The 20,612-nt window shown below is 35.1% G+C and overlaps 2 protein-coding genes across 5 annotated transcripts in view; one reads left to right on the top strand and one right to left on the bottom strand.

Moving 5' to 3' along the window:
- The window catches only part of usf2 (upstream transcription factor 2, c-fos interacting), a 37,383-nt gene extending 27,828 nt beyond the window's left edge, over nucleotides 1–9,555 (bottom strand). Inside the window, exon 1 of one of the 4 annotated variants that reach the window (XM_061983283.2) lies at nucleotides 9,078–9,555. In XM_061983283.2, coding sequence (XP_061839267.1) covers nucleotides 9,078–9,115 — 38 coding nt within the window. In that variant the 5' untranslated portion in view covers nucleotides 9,116–9,555. The remainder of the gene's footprint in view (nucleotides 1–9,077) is intronic. The other 3 variants (XM_061983282.1, XM_061983285.1, XM_061983284.1) reach the window with 3 other exon arrangements.
- Nucleotides 9,556–14,867: 5,312 nt separating this feature from the next.
- On the top strand, nucleotides 14,868–15,767 carry LOC133621431 (free fatty acid receptor 3-like). Its single transcript, XM_061983491.1, has one exon. The coding sequence runs from the start codon at nucleotides 14,889–14,891 to the stop codon at nucleotides 15,765–15,767; it is 879 nt and encodes a 292-aa protein (XP_061839475.1). The 5' UTR covers nucleotides 14,868–14,888.
- Nucleotides 15,768–20,612: the final 4,845 nt, after the last annotated feature.

Below are 20,612 nucleotides of genomic sequence, written 5' to 3'. Positions count from 1 at the left end.
GTGACATCTTGTTGTCTCCCTGTTCATTTTAGTGAGAAGAGAAAGTAAAAACGAGTGCTGCCGAGAGTGGAGAAATTGTGGATTAAACCGGAAAAGTCACCTCGAGACTAAGGCAGTTTTTGGGGGATTTTTTCCAAACGGACTGTAGTCTTTCACCGCACTCCTCTTTTCTTTTCAACACTTGTTCATTCCCTTTTCCCATGTACGGAAACAACTGCTAGGAACTAAAGCGCAGGACTGTATGAACAAAATAAAAATCTAAATATAACAAGTGTGCTACTTTAAAATAATAATTTGGTCCAATAATATTTTACAAATGGTTCTTCTCAGGTTTCTCTCTGTTTACATTTTCACACATTGCACTATTTTGTTACACGCTTTTCTTACATATTCCTTATTTTTACAACTCTCAGGAAATTACTGTTAAGTATTCATTGTCATTTTAAAATTGTATTTACATTTATTGAGTGTTTTCCATGGCTGTTCCATTTCCTTTCTGCCTTTATAGCTGAGGGGATTATAATCAGATTACATTTCAAATACAAATGTTAACATTTAATATATTTTCCTCCTGGTCCATAGTTTCCATAAGTCATAAAAATAACACTTATTATCGGTATCGACCAATATAAACAACGTAAACATCTTGTATTTATTACTCATTGATTTAAATAGTGTTATAAAGGGAAAACAGCAAGTGAACAAATCTTACAAATTGTTAGGTTTAGATAAACTCGGATTATTTATACTCTCTTTTGGTTGTAAAGAGAAAATGGAAATATGTAGATATTTATTTTGTTCGAAATAAAAAAAGCTTGCCTTAAAGGCCACCGTACATAAAGATGTCGGCCAACACAAGGCGTTGAAGTGAGTCGCCATCTAGTGTTCGCTTGGCTGCATTGCAGAAGAACACTAAAGAAACATTGCAAATAAGTACTCAAATATACATTAAGTTGAATGTAAAGATTTAACATAGCAACGGAATGCAGTTATTTAATGACTAAATGCTAGGTTAATTTTTGGTCACTGGCTGTAGTAGTCAAGTTTTTGTAAAATGACCTTAATGCTACGAAAACTAGCAGAAAAGACTAAGAAAATAGTCACACGTTTCCTCGGATGAGAACACAATTGCACTATTTTGTTACACTTTATCAAGCTTTTCTTACATATTCCTTATTTTTACACCTCTCAGGAAATTACTGTTAAGTATTTATTGTCATTTTGAAATTGTATTTACATTTATTGAGTGTTTTCCATGGCTGTTCCATTTCCTTTCTGCCTTTATAGCTGAGGGCATTATAATCAGATTACATTTCAAATACAAATGTTAACATTTAATATATTTTCCTCCTGGTCCATAGTTTCCAAAAGTCATAAAAATAACAGTTATTATCGGTATCGACCAATATAAACAACGTAAACATCTGGTGTTTATTACTCATTTAAATAGTGTTATAAAGGGAAAACAGCAAGTGAACAAATCTTACAAATTGTTAGGTTTGGATAAACTCCGATTATTTATACTCTCTTTCGGTTGTAAAGAGAAAACGGAAATATGTGGATATTTATTTTGTTCGAAATAAAAAAAGCTTGCCTTATAGGCCACCGTACATAAAAGTGTCGGCCAACACAAGGCGTTGAAGTGAGTCGCCATCTAGTGTTCGCTTGGCTGCATTGCAGAAGAACACTAAAGAAACATTGCAAATAAGTACTCAAATATACATTAAGTTGAATGTAAAGATTTAACATAGCAGCGGAATGCAGTTATTTACCGACTAAATGCTAGGTTGATTTTTGGTCACTGGCTGTAGTAGTCAAGTTTTTGTAAAATGACCTTAATGCTACGAAAACTAGCAGAAAAGACTAAGAAAATAGTCTCACGTTTACTCGGATGAGAACACAATTGTACTATTTTGTTACACTTTATCAAGCTTTTCTTACATATTCCTTATTTTTACACCTCTCAGGAAATTACTGTTAAGTATTTATTGTCATTTTAAAATTGTATTTACATTTATTGAGTGTTTTCCATGGCTGTTCCATTTCCTTTCTGCCTTTATAGCTGAGGGGATTATAATCAGATTACATTTCAAATAGAAATGTTAACATTTAATATATTTTCCTCCTGGTCCATAGTTTCCATAAGTCATAAAAATAACAGTTATTATCGATATCGACCAATATAAACAACGTAAACATCTTGTATTTATTACTCATTGATTTAAATAGTGTTATAAAGGGAAAACAGCAAGTGAACAAATCTTACAAATTGTTAGGTTTAGATAAACTCGGATTATTTATACTCTCTTTCGGTTGTAAAGAGAAAACGGAAATATGTAGATATTTATTTTGTTCGAAATAAAAAAAGCTCGCCTTATAGGCCACCGTACATACAAAAGTCGGCCAACACAAGGCGTTGAAGTGAGTCGCCATCTAGTGTTCACTTGGCTGCATTGCAGAAGAACACTAAAGAAACATTGCAAATAAGTACTCAAATATACATTAAGTTGAATGTAAAGATTTAACATAGCAACGGAATGCAGTTATTTACCGACTAAATGCTAGGTTGATTTTTGGTCACTGGCTGTAGTAGTCAAGTTTTTGTAAAATGACCTTAATGCTACGAAAACTAGCAGAAAAGACTAAGAAAATAGTCACACGTTTCCTCGGATGAGAACACAATTGCACTATTTTGTTACACTTTATCAAGCTTTTCTTACATATTCCTTATTTTTACACCTCTCAGGAAATTACTGTTAAGTATTTATTGTCATTTTAAAATTGTATTTACATTTATTGAGTGTTTTCCATGGCTGTTCCATTTCCTTTCTGCCTTTATAGCTGAGGGGATTATAATCAGATTACATTTCAAATACAAATGTTAACATTTAATATATTTTCCTCCTGGTCCGTAGTTTCCAAAAGTCATAAAAATAACAGTTATTATCGGTATCGACCAATATAAACAACGTAAACATCTTGTATTTATTACTCATTGATTTAAATAGTGTTATAAAGGGAAAACAGCAAGTGAACAAATCTTACAAATTGTTAGGTTTAGATAAACTCGGATTATTTATACTCTCTTTCGGTTGTAAAGAGAAAACGAAAATATGTGGATGATTATTTTGTTCGAAATAAAAAATAAACATTAAAAAAAGCTCGCCTTATAGGCCACCGTACATACAAAAGTCGGCCAACACAAGGCGTTGAAGTGAGTCGCCATCTAGTGTTCACTTGGCTGCATTGCAGAAGAACACTAAAGAAACATTGCAAATAAGTACTCAAATATACATTAAGTTGAATGTAAAGATTTAACATAGCAACGGAATGCAGTTATTTACCGACTAAATGCTAGGTTGATTTTTGGTCACTGGCTGTAGTAGTCAAGTTTTTGTAAAATGACCTTAATGCTACGAAAACTAGCAGAAAAGACTAAGAAAATAGTCACACGTTTACTCGGATGAGAACACAATTGCACTATTTTGTTACACTTTATCACGCTTTTCTTACATATTCCTTATTTTTACACCTCTCAGGAAATGACTGTTAAGTATTTATTGTCATTTTAAAATTGTATTTACATTTATTGAGTGTTTTCCATGGCTGTTCCATTTCCTTTCCGCCTTTATATTTGAGGGGATTATAATCAGATTACATTTCAAATACAAATGTTAACATTTAATATATTTTTCTCCTGGTCCATAGTTTCCAAAAGTCATAAAAATAACAGTTATTATCGGCATCGACCAATATAAACAACGTAAACATCTTGTATTTATTACTCATTGATTTAAATAGTGTTATAAAGGGAAAACAGCAAGTGAACAAAACTTACAAATTGCTAGGCTTAGATAAACTCGGATTATTTATACTCTCTTTCGGTTGTAAAGAGAAAACTAAATATGTGGATCATTTTGTTCGAAATAAAAAAAACATTAAAAAAAGCTTGCCTTATAGGCCACCGTACATACAAAAGTCGGCCAACACAAGGCGTTGAAGTGAGTCGCCATCTAGTGTTCACTTGGCTGCATTGCAGAAGAACACTAAAGAAACATTGCAAATAAGTACTCAAATATTACCGACTAAATGCTAGGTTGATTTTTGGTCACTGGCTGTAGTAGTCAAGTTTTTGTAAAATGACCTTAATGCTACGAAAACTAGCAGAAAAGACTAAGAAAATAGTCACACGTTTCCTCGGATGAGAACACAATTGCACTATTTTGTTACACTTTATCAAGCTTTTCTTACATATTCCTTATTTTTACACCTCTCAGGAAATTACTGTTAAGTATTTATTGTCATTTTAAAATTGTATTTACATTTATTGAGTGTTTTCCATGGCTGTTCCATTTCCTTTCTGCCTTTATAGCTGAGGGGATTATAATCAGATTACATTGCAAATACAAATGTTAACATTTAATATATTTTCCTCCTGGTCCATAGTTTCCAAAAGTCATAAAAATAACAGTTATTATCGGTATCGACCAATATAAACAATGTAAACATCTTGTATTTATTACTCATTGATTTAAATAGTGTTTTAAAGGGAGAACAGCAAGTGAACAAATCTTACAAATTGTTAGGTTTAGATAAACTCGGATTATTTATACTCTCTTTCGGTTGTAAAGAGAAAACGGAAATATGTGGATATTTATTTTGTTCGAAATAAAAAAAGCTTGCCTTAAAGGCCACCGTACATAAAAGTGTAAAGGTGTTGAAGTGAGTCGCCATCTAGTGTTCACTTGGCTGCATTGCAGAAGAACACTAAAGAAACATTGCAAATAAGTACTCAAATATACATTAAGTTGAATGTAAAGATTTAACATAGCAACGGAATGCAGTTATTTACCGACTAAATGCTAGGATAATTTTTGGTCACTGGCTGTAGTAGTCAAGTTTTTGTAAAATGACCTTAATGCTACGAAAACTAGCAGAAAAGACTAAGAAAATAGTCACACGTTTACTCGGATGAGAACACAATTGCACTATTTTGTTACACTTTATCAAGCTTTTCTTACATATTCCTTATTTTTACACCTCTCAGGAAATTACTGTTAAGTATTTATTGTCATTTTAAAATTGTATTTACATTTATTGAGTGTTTTCCATGGCTGTTCCATTTCCTTTCTGCCTTTATAGCTGAGGGGATTATAATCAGATTACATTTCAAATACAAATGTTAACATTTAATATATTTTTCTCCTGGTCCATAGTTTCCAAAAGTCATAAAAATAACAGTTATTATCGGTATCGACCAATATAAAAAACGTAAACATCCTGTATTTATTACTCATTGATTTAAATAGTGTTATAAAGGGAGAACAGCAAGTGAACAAATCTTACAAATTGTTAGGTTTAGATAAACTCCGATTATTTATACTCTCTTTCGGTTGTAAAGAGAAAACGGAAATATGTAGATATTTATTTTGTTCGAAATAAAAAAAGCTCGCCTTATAGGCCACCGTACATAAAGATGTCGGCCAACACAAGGCGTTGAAGTGAGTCGCCATCTAGTGTTCACTTGGCTGCATTGCAGAAGAACACTAAAGAAACATTGCAAATAAGTACTCAAATATACATTAAGTTGAATGTAAAGATTTAACATAGCAACAGAATGCAGTTATTTATCGACTAAATGCTAGGTTGATTTTTGGTCACTGGCTGTAGTAGTCAAGTTTTTGTAAAATGACCTTAATGCTACGAAAACTAGCAGAAAAGACTAAGAAAATAGTCACACGTTTACTCGGATGAGAACACAATTGCACTATTTTGTTACACTTTATCAAGCTTTTCTTACATATTCCTTATTTTTACACCTCTCAGGAAATTACTGTTAAGTATTTATTGTCATTTTAAAATTGTATTTACATTTATTGAGTGTTTTCCATGGCTGTTCCATTTCCTTTCTGCCTTTATAGCTGAGGGGATTATAATCAGGTTACATTTCAAATACAAATGTTAACATTTAATATATTTTTCTCCTGGTCCATAGTTTCCAAAAGTCATAAAAATAACAGTTATTATCGGTATCGACCAATATAAACAACGTAAACATCTTGTATTTATTACTCATTGATTTAAATAGTGTTATAAAGGGAAAACAGCAAGTGAACAAATCTTACAAATTGTTAGGTTTAGATAAACTCCGATTATTTATACTCTCTTTTGGTTGTAAAGAGAAAACGGAAATATGTAGATATTTTGTTCGAAATAAAAAAAACTCGCCTTATAGGCCACCGTACATTAAAATGTCGGCCAACACAAGGCGTTGAAGTGAGTCGCCATCTAGTGTTCGCTTGGCTGCATTGCAGAAGAACACTAAAGAAACATTGCAAATAAGTACTCAAATATACATTAAGTTGAATGTAAAGATTTAACATAGCAACGGAATGCAGTTATTTATCGACTAAATGCTAGGTTGATTTTTGGTCACTGGCTGTAGTAGTCAAGTTTTTGTAAAATGACCTTAATGCTACGAAAACTAGCAGAAAAGACTAAGAAAATAGTCTCACGTTTCCTCGGATGAGAACACGATTGCACTATTTTGTTACACTTTATCAAGCTTTTCTGACATATTCCTTATTTTTACACCTCTCAGGAAATTACTGTTAAGTACTTATTGTCATTTTAAAATTGTATTTACATTTATTGAGTGTTTTCCATGGCTGTTCCATTTCCTTTCTGCCTTTATAGCTGAGGGGATTATAATCAGATTACATTTCAAATACAAATGTTAACATTTAATATATTTTTCTCCTGGTCCATAGTTTCCAAAAGTCATAAAAATAACAGTTATTATCGGTATCGACCAATATAAACAACGTAAACATCTTGTATTTATTACTCATTGATTTAAATAGTTATAAAAGGGGAAACAGCGAGTAAAGAAATCTTACAAATTGTTAGGCTTAGATAAACTCAGATTATTTATACCGGTACTCTCTTTCGGTTGTAAAGAGAAAACGGAAATATGTGGATATTTATTTTGTTCGAAATAAAAAAAGCTTGCCTTATAGGCCACCGTACATACAAATGTCGGCCAACACAAGGCGTTGAAGTGAGTCGCCATCTCGTGTTCGCTTGGCTGCATTGCAGAAGAACACTAAAGAAACATTGCAAATAAGTACTCAAATATACATTAAGTTGAATGTAAAGATTTAACATAGCAACGGAATGCAGTTATTTATCGACTAAATGCTAGGTTAATTTTTGGTCACTGGCTGTAGTAGTCAAGTTTTTGTAAAATGACCTTAATGCTACGTAAACTAGCAGAAAAGACTAAGAAAATAGTCACACGTTTACTCGGATGAGAACACAATTGCACTATTTTGTTACACTTTATCAAGCTTTTCTTACATATTCCTTATTTTTACACCTCTCAGGAAATTACTGTTAAGTATTTATTGTCATTTTAAAATTGTATTTACATTTATTGAGTGTTTTCCATGGCTGTTCCATTTCCTTTCTGCCTTTATAGCTGAGGGGATTATAATCAGATTACATTTCAAATACAAATGTTAACATTTAATATATTTTTCTCCTGGTCCATAGTTTCCAAAAGTCATAAAAATAACAGTTATTATCGGCATCGACCAATATAAACAACGTACACATCTTGTATTTATTACTCATTGATTTAAATAGTGTTATAAAGGGAAAACAGCAAGTGAACAAATCTTACAAATTGTTAGGTTTAGATAAACTCGGATTATTTATACTCTCTATCGGTTGTAAAGAGAAAGCAAAAATATGTGGATATTTTGTTCGAAATAAACATTTTTTTTTTAAAGCTTGCCTTATAGGCCACCGTACATACAAAAGTCGGCCAACACAAGGCGTTGAAGTGAGTCGCCATCTAGTGTTCGCTTGGCTGCATTGCAGAAGAACACTAAAGAAACATTGCAAATAAGTACTCAAATATACATTAAGTTGAATGTAAAGATTTAACATAGCAACGGAATGCAGTTATTTACCGACTAAATGCTAGGATATTTTTTGGTCACTGGCTGTAGTAGTCAAGTTTTTGTAAAATGACCTTAATGCTACGAAAACTAGCAGAAAAGACTAAGAAAATAGTCACACGTTTACTCGGATGAGAACACAATTGCACTATTTTGTTACACTTTATCAAGCTTTTCTTACATATTCCTTATTTTTACACCTCTCAGAAAATTACTGTTAAGTATTTATTGTCATTTTAAAATTGTATTTACATTTATTGAGTGTTTTCCATGGCTGTTCCATTTCCTTTCTGCCTTTATAGCTGAGGGGATTATAATCAGATTACATTTCAAATACAAATGTTAACATTTAATATATTTTTCTCCTGGTCCATAGTTTCCAAAAGTCATAAAAATAACAGTTATTATCGGTATCGACCAATATAAAAAATGTAAACATCTGGTATTTATTACTCATTGATTTAAATAGTGTTATAAAGGGCAAACAGCGAGTGAACAAATCTTACAAATTGTTAGGTTTAAATAAACTCGGATTATTTATACTCTCTTTTGGTTGTAAAGAGAAAACGGAAATATGTAGATATTTTGTTCGAAATAAAAAAAGCTCGCCTTATAGGCCACCGTACATACAAAAGTCGGCCAACACAAGGCGTTGAAGTGAGTCGCCATCTAGTGTTCGCTTGGCTGCATTGCAGAAGAACACTAAAGAAACATTGCAAATAAGTACTCAAATATACATTAAGTTGAATGTAAAGATTTAACATAGCAACGGAATGCAGTTATTTACCGACTAAATGCTAGGTTGATTTTTGGTCACTGGCTGTAGTAGTCAAGTTTTTGTAAAATGACCTTAATGCTACGAAAACTAGCAGAAAAGACTAATAAAATAGTCTCACGTTTACTCGGATATGAGAGCAGAATTGCACAAAATGGTTGATACAAAGTGGTAGGCGCTAAACAAACCTGCAAAGCGATTAAAAGTAGCCGGGCCAAACAGCTTAAAACATAAAGAAGAGCCTTAGTAAAGACTCCAAAGCGAAGTCTAAAAGGCAAAAAAAGGAGGCCTGAATGGCCGAGCAGTGAGCAGGAAGCGGACAAGAAGAGCGCGCTCACCTCGCCGAGCTGTCCACACTCTGCTCCAGCATCTCCATGAAGACTCTCTCGCTGGTGGGAAGGAGCGACGTCAACGACACGGAGCCACGGAGATGGAGGCTGTGATCACGGGGACAAACACGCGGGTCATGTGAGGCAGCCAGGCCGGGACACGTGAGGAGGCGCGCAGAGATCCGCGGGGGAGCTAAGATGGACGCCGCCGCTCCACGACGACTCGACGACCGTGCGCCAAAACCGACAAACGCTGCGCTTGTTGGCGCTCCTGCACGGCGCCGACGTGTTCACAACAGCGGGGCTTAGATGGGGTCTTCCTCCGGTGTGTTAAATAGCGATGTGAGCAAAGTTGTAGTCCTTTAAAGGCGATTTTTTTAGTGCGTTTCCTGTTTTCTGCTAGGATGAGCTGCCTATTAGCATGAGCGCTGGGACGTTTGTCAACGATCCAGCTTTTGTAGTCGGCTCTTTGTCGTTAACGACGGGAGCCGACTCTAAAGTGAACAATACGTTTTCTCAGCTGGGTTAGCTTCTAATTTAGCACATTTTATAGTGTTTTACGTTCTATAATGATTTGTTGTTTCACTGTAAATGGTGTAGAAATATCATATTGGGCCTTTTTGTCTCACTGAGATGTTTTTTTTCCCTTCGGTAATTGGTTTCATGATGATTGTATAAAAAAAGGCCAAATAAATACAAAATATTGGATAAAACCTCTATTCCTAAATTATACATTTATTTGACAAAAAAATATGAAGCCACTTGGGAGTCAAAAGAGTCGGCTCTTCTTAGGGAGCCGAGCCATTTAGCAGGATGGGGTCGATACAGATATCGGTCAAAGTATGGTATCAAATCGTTACCAGTATGATATATATATATATATATATATATAAACATTTTTTACCTTTAGGGCTCCCATCAAGTTTGTACCAGGGATCCGTACTGACGTCAGTCATAAAAATGTAAAAAAATAAGTCTTATATAAAATGTTTATTTTTTTCATTCAACACTTAAATCTGTAGATCATCTTTAGGTCTATGATCCATCTGTCAATATAGTTGTTTTTTTATGTTTATGCCCTTTTTATTTTTAAGTGTGAGGTATGTACATATGCATGTGTGTGTCTGTAAGTGTTTTGTGTCCTTTTTGTGTTGAGCTGTGTAAAAAAGCATAACTTTAAATAAACATTTGCATAAAGCCAACAAATTGTCCTGTCATATGTTGATAGAATTAGCTCATTTAATTTTACACATAAAAAAAAACGGCGATTATTCGCGATTATTTATGAGTTAAGTAGGGACAAAATGTGATTAATCAGAATTATATATTTTAATTGTACACTTAAAAGTATACTTATTAAAGAAAAAAATGATCTGTGATTAGTCGCGATTATTTATGAGGGACAAAATGCGATTAATCACAATTAGATATTTAAATTTTACACTTAAAAGTACATTTATTAAAGATAATTTAAAAAAAAATCTGCGATTATTTCTGAGTTAAGTAGGGACAAAATGTGATTAATCACAACTAGATATTCTAATTGTACACTTAAAAATACACTTATTAAAGATTTAAAATAAAAATCTGCGATTATTTCTGAGTCAAGTAGGGACAAAATGCAGTTATCACAATTAGATATTTAAATTTTACACTTAAGTAAATTGATTAAAGTTTTTTTTTTTAAATCTGCGATTAGTCGCGATTATTTATGAGTTAAGTAGGGACAAAATGCGATTAATCACAATTAGATATTTTAATTGTACACTTAAAAGTACACTTATTAAATAATTAAAAAATAATAAAAATCTGCGATTAGTAGCGATTATTTCTGAGTTAATTAGGGACAAAATGCGATTAATCACAATTAGCTATTTTAATTGTACATTTAAAAGTACACTTATTAAAGATTAAAAAAAATCTGCGATTATTTCTGACTTAAGTAGGGACAAAATGCAATTAATCACAATTAGATATTTTAATTTTCCACTTAAAAGTACAGTTATTAAAGATTAAAAAAATATCTGAGATTAGTCACGATTATTTCTGAGTTAAGTCGGGACAAAATGCAATTAATCACAATTAGCTATTTTAATTGTACACTTAAAAGTATATTAAAGGTTTTTTTTAAATCTGTGATTAGTCGTGATTATTTCTGAGTTTAGTAGGGACAAAATGCAATTAATCACAATTAGCTATTTTAATTGTACACTTAAAAGTACACTTATTAAAGATTTTTAAAAAAATCTGAGATTAGTCACGATTATTTCTGAGATAAGTAGGGACAAAATGCAATTAATCACAATTAGCTATTTTAATTGTACAATTAAAAGTACACTTATTAAAGATAAAAAAAAAATCAGCAATTATTTCTAAGTAGGGACAAAATGCAATTAATCACAATTAGACATTTAAATTTTACATTTAAAAGTACACATTAAAGATTTTTTTTAAAAACGGATTATTTCTAAGTTAAGTAGGGACAAAATGCAATTAATCACAATTAGCTATTTTAATTGTACACTTAAAAGTACACTTATTAAAGATTTAAAAAAAAATCTGCGATTAGTCGTGATTATTTCTGAGTTAAGTAGGGAGAAAATGCGATTAATCACAATTAGCTATTTTAATTGTACACTTAAAAGTACACTTATTAAAGATAAAAAAAAATCTGCGATTAGTCGTGATTATTTCTGAGTTAAGTAGGGACAAAATGCGATTAATCACAATTAGCTATTTTAATTGTACACCTTAAAGTACACATATTAAAGATTTTTTTTTTAAATCTGCGATTAGTCCTGATTATTTATGAGTAAAGTAGGGACAAAATGCGATTAATTACAATTAGATATTTTAATTGTACACTTAAAAGTACACTTATTAAAGATACATTTTTTTTAAAACTGCGATTAGTCGCGATTATTTCTGATTTAAGTAGGGACAAAATGCAATTTATCACAATTAGATATTTAAATTGTACACTTAAAAGTACACTTATTAAATATTAAAAAAATTAAACAAAATCTGCTATTAGTCGTGATTATTTCTGAGTTAAGTAAGGACAAAATGCGATTAATCACAATTAGCTATTTTAATTGTGCACTTAAAAGTACACTTAAAGATTTTTTTTAAATCTGCGATTTGTCGCGATTATTTATGAGTAAAGTAGGGACAAAATGTGATTAATCACAATTAGATATTTTAATTGTTTGACAGCCCTATTATGTAGAAACAGAATATATGTGTATCACTGACAGTTCACCCTCTTTTGCCGTGGGCGGCACTTTCCCAATAGCCGTAATGTAGCTCCGCCCCCCTCGCTTGCATCCAAAGCCACTGACATGAAGCATCACCTTTTCCACGCTTTCCTTGTCACCTTTGACCCAGCGTACATTTCCTGATGATAGCAATGTGATCTTACGGGCGGTTGCGAGGTGACGGTGTTTGCAGAGCGCGCGGAGAAAGCACATTTGTGTCCAGAAGCTTTATTAAACTTCCGGCGGGTGAAGGCTGGGACTGGATATAATGACACCTGCAGTCTGGGACATAATGACACCTGCGCTCTGAGGGACAGAAGGAGCGCCGCAGAGCGATGGAGAGACACATGTCTGACTTTTGACGCTGGTCAGGTAGGCCTGATGTTTACAACTATTATTTTATTACACTTTATATCCAGTATTTGCTCCCTTGCTTATTGTTTTTAGCAATGAAGCTGTGGGAAATGGATGCATGGAATTTGAAAAAAATAGCTTCTGAAACCGATTTTTTTTCAAAGCGCCATGTAAAATGTCAATGAATGAATGACAGGGTGCTTCCAAAAGGTATTTATAGCCCCTTCCTGCTCCATCACTGATAAAAAATAAATTAATAACAACAGAGCCTGTGGCAGGCAGTGGTAATGCACTGGCTCTCAAACTGGCTCCCAGCTGGTGTTTTAATTATGTTCAAATGTTGTTTTTTCACAAAAAGAAAATAATTAATTAGGATTTTTCCCCGTTTTAGTTCAAAACATGCATCAAATAAAAGTTTCAAGTTTGATTAAAAAGGTATAAAAGTAGTTTAATTTAATAAAACTGTGTGAAAAATGGAGGGGGGCTCAAAACACAATTTTGTTTATGGCCCTAATCCTAATCCTGCATATGGTCTTGTGTACACTACACTACTAAGTTTTGTAGTCTAACTCGTGCTATAAAATGTTTTATTTTATTTTTTAAATCAGATTAATCACACTTTTGAATGTGGATTAACCATGATTAATCACACTTGAATTTGGATTAATCATGATTAGCCACTTTTTCAAATTTAGATTAAATATGAATAATGACACTCAATTTTGCATTTTGGATTAATCGTAGTCAATCACACTTTGGAATGTGGATTAATCACACTTGAATTTGGATTAATCGTGATTAGTTACTTTTTCGAATTTGGATTAAATGTGAATAATACAACTCTCAATTTTGCATTTGGATTAATTGTAGTCAATCACACTTTTGAATGTGGATTAATCATGATTAATCACACTTGAATTTGGATTAATCGTGATTAGTTTTTCGAATTTGGATTAAATATGAATAATACAACTCTCAATTTTGAATTTGGATTAATTGTAATCAATCACACTTTTGAATGTGGATTAATCATGATTAATCACACTTGAATTTGGATTAATCGTGATTAGTTACTTTTTCGTATTTGGATTAAATGTGAATAATACAACTCTCAATTTTGCATTTGGAATAATCGTAGTCAATCACATTTTGGAATGTGGACTAATCATGATTAATCACATTTGAATTTGGATCAATCATGATTAGTCACTTTTTCAAATTTGGATTATATATGAATAATACAACTCTCAATTTTGCATTTGGATTAATTGTAGTCAATCACACTTTTGAATGTGGATTAATCATGATTAATCACACTTGAATTTGGATTAATCGTGATTAGTTACTTTTTCAAATTTGGATTAAATATGAATAATAACACTCAATTTTGCATTTTGGATTAATCGTAGTCAATCACACTTTTGGATGTGGACTAATCATGATTAATTACACTTGAATTTGGATTAATCATGATTAGTCACTTTTTCAAATTTAGATTAAATATGAATAATACCACTCTCAATTTTTCATTTGGAATAATTGAAGTCAATCACACTTTTGAATGTGGATTAATTATGATTAATCACACTTGAATTTGTATTAATCGTGATTAGTCACTTTTTCAAACTTGAATTAAATATGAATAATAACATTTTAAATTTTGCATTTGGACTAATCATGATTAATCACCTTGAGTTTGGATTAATCACGATTAACCACTTTTTCAAATTTTGATTAAATATGAATAATAAAACTAAATTCTGCATTTGGATTAATCGTACTCAATCACACTTTTGAATGTGGATTAATCACACTTGAATTTGGATAAATCATGATTAATAATAATAACACTCAATTTTGTATTTGGAATATAGTAGTTTTTTTTTCAATTTACAGTAATATGCTGTAAAGAACAGAATTTTTAAAAATGTTTATCAATTTGATAGGTAGTTTGCTGTAAAGTTAAGTATTTTTATTTAGACAAAACATGTTTGAAAAGTATGATAATAATGGATGCTATTAAAGTTGAAAATGTTGGCGATTTCAAGCAGTAAATATATATTTTTTCTGTCAAAATGAAAAAAAAAAGACATTTAGTGAGAAAATATGAAGTAGATATTTGCAGGCCAGATAAAATGCAGTGGCCTTGAGTTTGACCCCTGCGCTCACGAGGCTAACGTCCGTGTCCTTCAGTGTGTCAGCGAGCGCCATGCTGCAGCTTCTGCTGTCGGTCTACATCTTCACCTTCCTGATGGGCGTCCCCGCCAACGCCCTGGCCTTCTGGACCTTCTGCCACAAGGTGCGCACCAGGGCGGCGCCCATCGACATCCTGCTCCTCAACCTCACCATCTCCGACCTCATCTTCCTGGCCTTCCTGCCCTTCAAGATGAAGGAGGCCTCCGACAACATGGCCTGGGTGCTGCCCTTCCCCCTCTGCCCCTTCACCGGCTTCGTCTTCTACGTCACCATCTACAACAGCACCCTGATGCTCACCGCCGTGGGCGTGGAGCGCTACTTGGGCGTGGCCTACCCGCTCAGGTACGCCCTGTGCCGCCGGCCTCGCTACGCCGTGGTGGCGTGCGTGGTCTTCTGGGCGGTGACCTCCATCAACCTGAGCGTGGTCTACATCATGCCGTACGCCCAGTGGGGCGGCGCCGAGCCCCCGCCCACTTGCTACATGAACTTCACGGAGGCCGAGCTGGGAATTCTTCTTCCTCTCCGCCTGGAGCTCTTCTTGGTGCTCTTCTGCATCCCCTTCGTCATCTGCTGCTTCTGCTACGTCAACTTCATCCTGGTGCTGTCTCGCCTGCCCAACATCAGCCGGCGAAGACGACTACGCGCCATCGGGCTGGCCCTGGGGACCCTGGTCGTGTTCGCCGTCTGCTTCGGGCCCTACAACGCCTCCCACGTGGTGGGCTTCGTGCGCTTTGAGAGCGAGGAGTGGCGGAACGTGGCGTTGCTGTCCAGCACCCTCAACGCCTGCCTGGACCCTTTTATTTTCTACTTCTCCTCGGCCGCCGTCAGGAGCATGATGAAGCGCTGCTTGAAGAACGTGGTGGCCAAGATGCACATCCTCAAGTGGGGCTGAAGTCCAAACTTGCTCCCAAATCTTTCATTGGCTTTTGACACTGCTTATTTATTCTCTTATTTATTCACTGATCGCTTTTTATTGTGCTTTATTTTGAAATCCACTTTTAGCTGTAATTTAATTCGTGTTTTAGATTGACTTTGTTGCTTTTTGTGGATTCGGTTCCTTTTTAAAAAAAAAAGTTTTTATGTACCATATTTTTCGGACTTAAAATCTTTTCATTTTCTCAAAAATCGACAGTGCGCCTAATACATACTTGCCAACCCTCCCGAATTTTCCGGGAGACTCCCGAAATTCAGCCTCTCCCGAAAACCTCCCGGGACAAATATTCTCCCGAAAATCTCCCGATTTTCAGCCGGAGCTGGAGGCCACGCCCCCTCCAGCTCCATGCGCACCTGAGTGAGGACAGCCTTTTTTCACAACAGGAGGACAACAGGGTGACAAGAACTAAATCATCCAGACAAGAGACACATTGTATTATGTTTATCTTACCTAAAAATAAATATATTTATTAATTAAAAAAAAAAATTAAAAAAAATACATTTTTACTATATTTTGCTAAAAACATCAAAATTAATTGTATTTTTATTTGTATTTTTTCTGACTCATTACATCCAGCCATAGAATTAAAATAAACATATTTGAAATAATTCATTTTAAATGATCATAATAATTCATTTAAAATGACCATATTTAATTAAAATAATTGCTTGTCTATCAACAACTTTAGTATTTTATTCATTACATTTTGAAGCTCTCAGAAGCCAAGTTATGTTATATTCCTTAAGATTTATTTATGCAAGTTTGAAGTATCAATTATCTAAACACAGTTTTGTTTGCATATTTTCAGGATATATATATATATATACACAGTGGGGCAAAAAAGTATTTAGTCAGCCACCGATTGTGCCAGTTCTCCCACTTAAAATGATGACAGAGGTCTGTAATTTTCATCATAGGTACACTTCAACTGTGAGAGACAGAATGTGAAAAAAAATCCAGGAATTCACATTGTAGGAATTTTAAAGAATGTATTTGTAAATTATGGTGGAAAATAAGTATTTGGTCACTTCAAACAAGGAAGATCTCTGGCTCTCACAGACCTGTAACTTCTTCTTTAAGAAGCTCTTCTGTCCTCCACTCGTTACCTGTATTAATGGCACCTGTTTGAACTGGTTATCTGTATAAAAGACACCTGTCCACAGCCTCAAACAGTCAGACTCCAAACTCCACTATGGCCAAGACCAAAGAGCTGTCGAAGGACACCAGGAACATAATTGTAGACCTGCACCAGACTGTGAAGAGTGAATCTACAATAGGCAAGCAGCTTGGTTTGAAAAAAATCAACTGTGGGAGCAATTATCAGAAAATGGAAGACATACAAGACCACTGATAATCTCCCGCGATCTGGGGCTCCACGCAAGATCTCATCCCGTGGGGTCAAAATGATCATGAGAACGGTGAGCAAAAATCCCAGAACCACACGGGGGGACCTGGTCAATGACCTGCAGAGAGCTGGGACCAAAGTAACAAAGGTTACCATCAGTAACACACTACGCCGACAGGGAATCAAATCCTGCAGTGCCAGACGTGTCCCCCTGCTTAAGCCAGTGCATGTCCAGGCCCGTCTGAAGTTTGCCAGAGAGCACATGGATGATACAGCAGAGGATTGGGAGAATGTCATGTGGTCAGATGAAACCAAAATAGAACTTTTTGGTATAAACTCAACTCGTCGTGTTTGGAGGAGGAAGAATACTGAGTCGCATCCCAAGAACACCATACCTACTGTGAAGCATGGGGGTGGAAACATCATGCTTTGGGGCTGTTTTTCTGCTAAGGGGACAGGCCGACTGATCCGTGTTAAGGAAAGAATGAATGGGGCCATGTATCGTGAGATTTTGAGCCAAAACCTCCTTCCATCAGTGAGAGCTTTGAAGATGAAACGTGGCTGGGTCTTCCAGCATGACAATGATCCCAAACACACCGCCCGGGCAACGAAGGAGTGGCTCCGTAAGAAGCATTTGAAAGTCCTGGAGTGGCCTAGCCAGTCTCCAGACCCGGCAACAGCCCCAAAACATCACTGCTCTCGAGAAGATCTGCATGGAGGAATGGGCCAAAATACCAGCTACTGTGTGTGCAAACCTGGTAAAGACCTATAGTAATCGTTTGACCTCTGTTATTGCCAACAAAGGTTATATTACAAAGTATTGAGTTGAAATTTTGTTATTGACCAAATACTTATTTTCCACCATAATTTACAAATTAATTCTTTAAAAATCCTACAATGTGAATTCCTGGATTTTTTTTTCACATTCTGTCTCTCACAGTTGAAGTGTACCTATGATGAAAATTACAGACCTCTGTCATCATTTTAAGTGGGAGAACTTGCACAATCGGTGGCTGACTAAATACTTTTTTGCCCCACTGTATGAGCTGTTTCTTTCACTTTCACACATTCTTGACATGTACAGTAGTCCTTTTTTAACACGTGTGCTTCGCTTCCTTCTATTCTAATTCTCAGTGCTGCAAAAGTCACATAAGTTCAAAGAAAAGTAGGTATGGTACAGATTTCTGGAAGCGTGATTAAACAACACATCAGACCCAGAAGGCATCAAAGACTGTCTAATAACAGTTTATGTAAGGGCCAAGGCAATGAAAAATAAGGCGGATGCTTGAAACAGGAAGCAGATACTGTTATGTTTGCTAATCTAATATAAATTGATAAGCACATGTGTACATACAGACATTACACAACTGTGCTGTGAAGTTATAAAGTGATGTGAAGGGACTTTACAGCACACAGCTGATAACTGGACACATTTCCTGCGCTTGTGGTGGGCGCTACACAAATAAAAGCCTTTTTATGGCGGTACACCAGGTGCTGGCAGCGTGCGACTACAACACGGTCAGTTATCATGGCACTTCTATGATCCAGTTTGGCACCGGTTTCATCTTTTTCACTTTGTGGTCAATAGTTTGTTACATGTTCAGACTACCTGGGAGATTAAAAACTTGCACAAGAACTTGAAACCATGTTTTATTCATATATTATTGTGTATATAGCAGTGACGTGCAGTCACTAGAGGCAGGTGAGGCCAGAAAAAAATGTAAAAAGTAAAAAAATTAAATTGTTATATGTATCCAGTGATTATACTATAAAGTTATTTTCCATTTAACTTCACCAGTTTTAGATTATTTTTATTCAAAATCGCTGAATTTTCACATTTGCCGTTCAAATACTGAGAAGAGACGGTGCAGTGAACAGCAGCCAGTTGAGGCACGTCACTCAGTGCCTCAACATGGATTCCGGACTCGGCTAACTGCTGGCCTGCTGGGCAGTGAGACCGTATTGCTATATGAATTATATTATACATTTCCATAGTTTAGTTAGCTGAGGTATATAATGTACAGTGTATTTTGTCAACAACTGTATGTGTGTAACGTATTTCTTGTGCTGAGCGATCATAAAACGGCTGCAAAAGACGCACTGGCTGAGGCTCCAGTAATCCCGCCTCCTGCACCCCCGCCGTAGAATTGTTTTATCAACTAAAGCCCACACTTAAACTTTCCACGTGCAAGATTGAATCTATTTAAAAAAGTTATTTCATAAGAAGCCAAAAACAATAATGTTCGTGTTGGAGGAGTTGTGAATGACTGCAGGGCCACAACATTAGGTACATCTGCAGACTGCAGGTGTACCTAATTCACAACTCCTCCAACACGAACATTATTGTTTTTGCACTTTTTGGCTTCTTATTAAATAACCTTTGTAACCTATTTTCATGGGCTTTCCTCTTTGTGATGTTAAGTTCCTGTTATGTGCTGTTATACAGTATATGCCTTGAGCTCTTATTTTGAAGGCGCTAAGAGCGGAAGTGATGACACGGAGTGGAGCGGAGGTTTTTGAAAGAAGGTAAATAAAGTGGTCCTCGTGTAAACTGGAGCCTCGGTGTTTGTTATTTTGTAGTTTCATACAGTATAGGCCACATTTATAAACCCTCGGTTACACTTTTTTAAATAGATTCAATCTTGCACGTGGAAAGTTTAAGTGAGGGCTTTAGTTGCGGCACATGGACTTAATTTATAAGTAAAGGTAATGTTTTTTTTTATTAAATGTGCTTTTTTGTGTGCTACAGTTTGTATGTGTAAAGTTAAAGTTAAGTTAAAGTAGCAATGATTGTCACACACACACTAGGTGTAATGAAATTTGTCCTCTGCATTTGACCCATCCCCTTGATCACCCCCTGGGAGGTGAGGGGAGCAGTGGGCAGCAGCGGCGCCGCACCCGGGAATAATTTTTGGTGATTTAACCCCCAATTCCAAGCCTTGATGCTGAGTGCCAAGCAGGGAAGAATGCTGGTATGAGCTTTTAAACATAACCCGTTAACTGCTGCCAATCAAATGGTGAATAAGATACTCTTTAGGGTTCATATGTTTGTAAATGTGACTGTGATGAAGTCAGTGCCTCACCAGCCATCAACCTCACCGCACGTCACTGGTATATAGCCTACCAAGATGGACGTATTGGAAATAAACGCGTCAATACTGTAGACGGGTTTATTCCACCGGAGACTTCAGTTCCAAACTTGGAGACAAACATTTTTCCTAAAAACATTTACCGTATTTTTCGGACTATAAGTCGCAGTTTTTTTTTTTTTTTCATAGTTTGGCCGGGGGTGCGACTTATATTCAGGAGCGACTTATGTGTGAAATGATGAACACATTAGCGTAAAATATCCAATAATATTATTGATCTCATTGACGTAAGAGACTAGACGTATAAGATTTCATGGGATTTAGCGATTAGGAGTGACAGATTGTATAGCATGTTCTATATGTTATAGT

The sequence above is a fragment of the Nerophis lumbriciformis genome, linkage group LG21 (assembly GCF_033978685.3).
Source record: "Nerophis lumbriciformis linkage group LG21, RoL_Nlum_v2.1, whole genome shotgun sequence".
NCBI classification, from domain to species: Eukaryota; Metazoa; Chordata; class Actinopteri; order Syngnathiformes; family Syngnathidae; genus Nerophis; species Nerophis lumbriciformis.
Note: the sequence above shows the minus strand (reverse complement) of the source record. Positions and strands in the feature narration are given on the sequence as shown.

Excerpts from the sequence above, each read along its gene's own strand:
- LOC133621431 (XM_061983491.1), top strand. The coding sequence starts at position 14,889 with ATGCTGCAGCTTCTGCTGTCGGTCTACATCTTCACCTTCCTGATGGGC.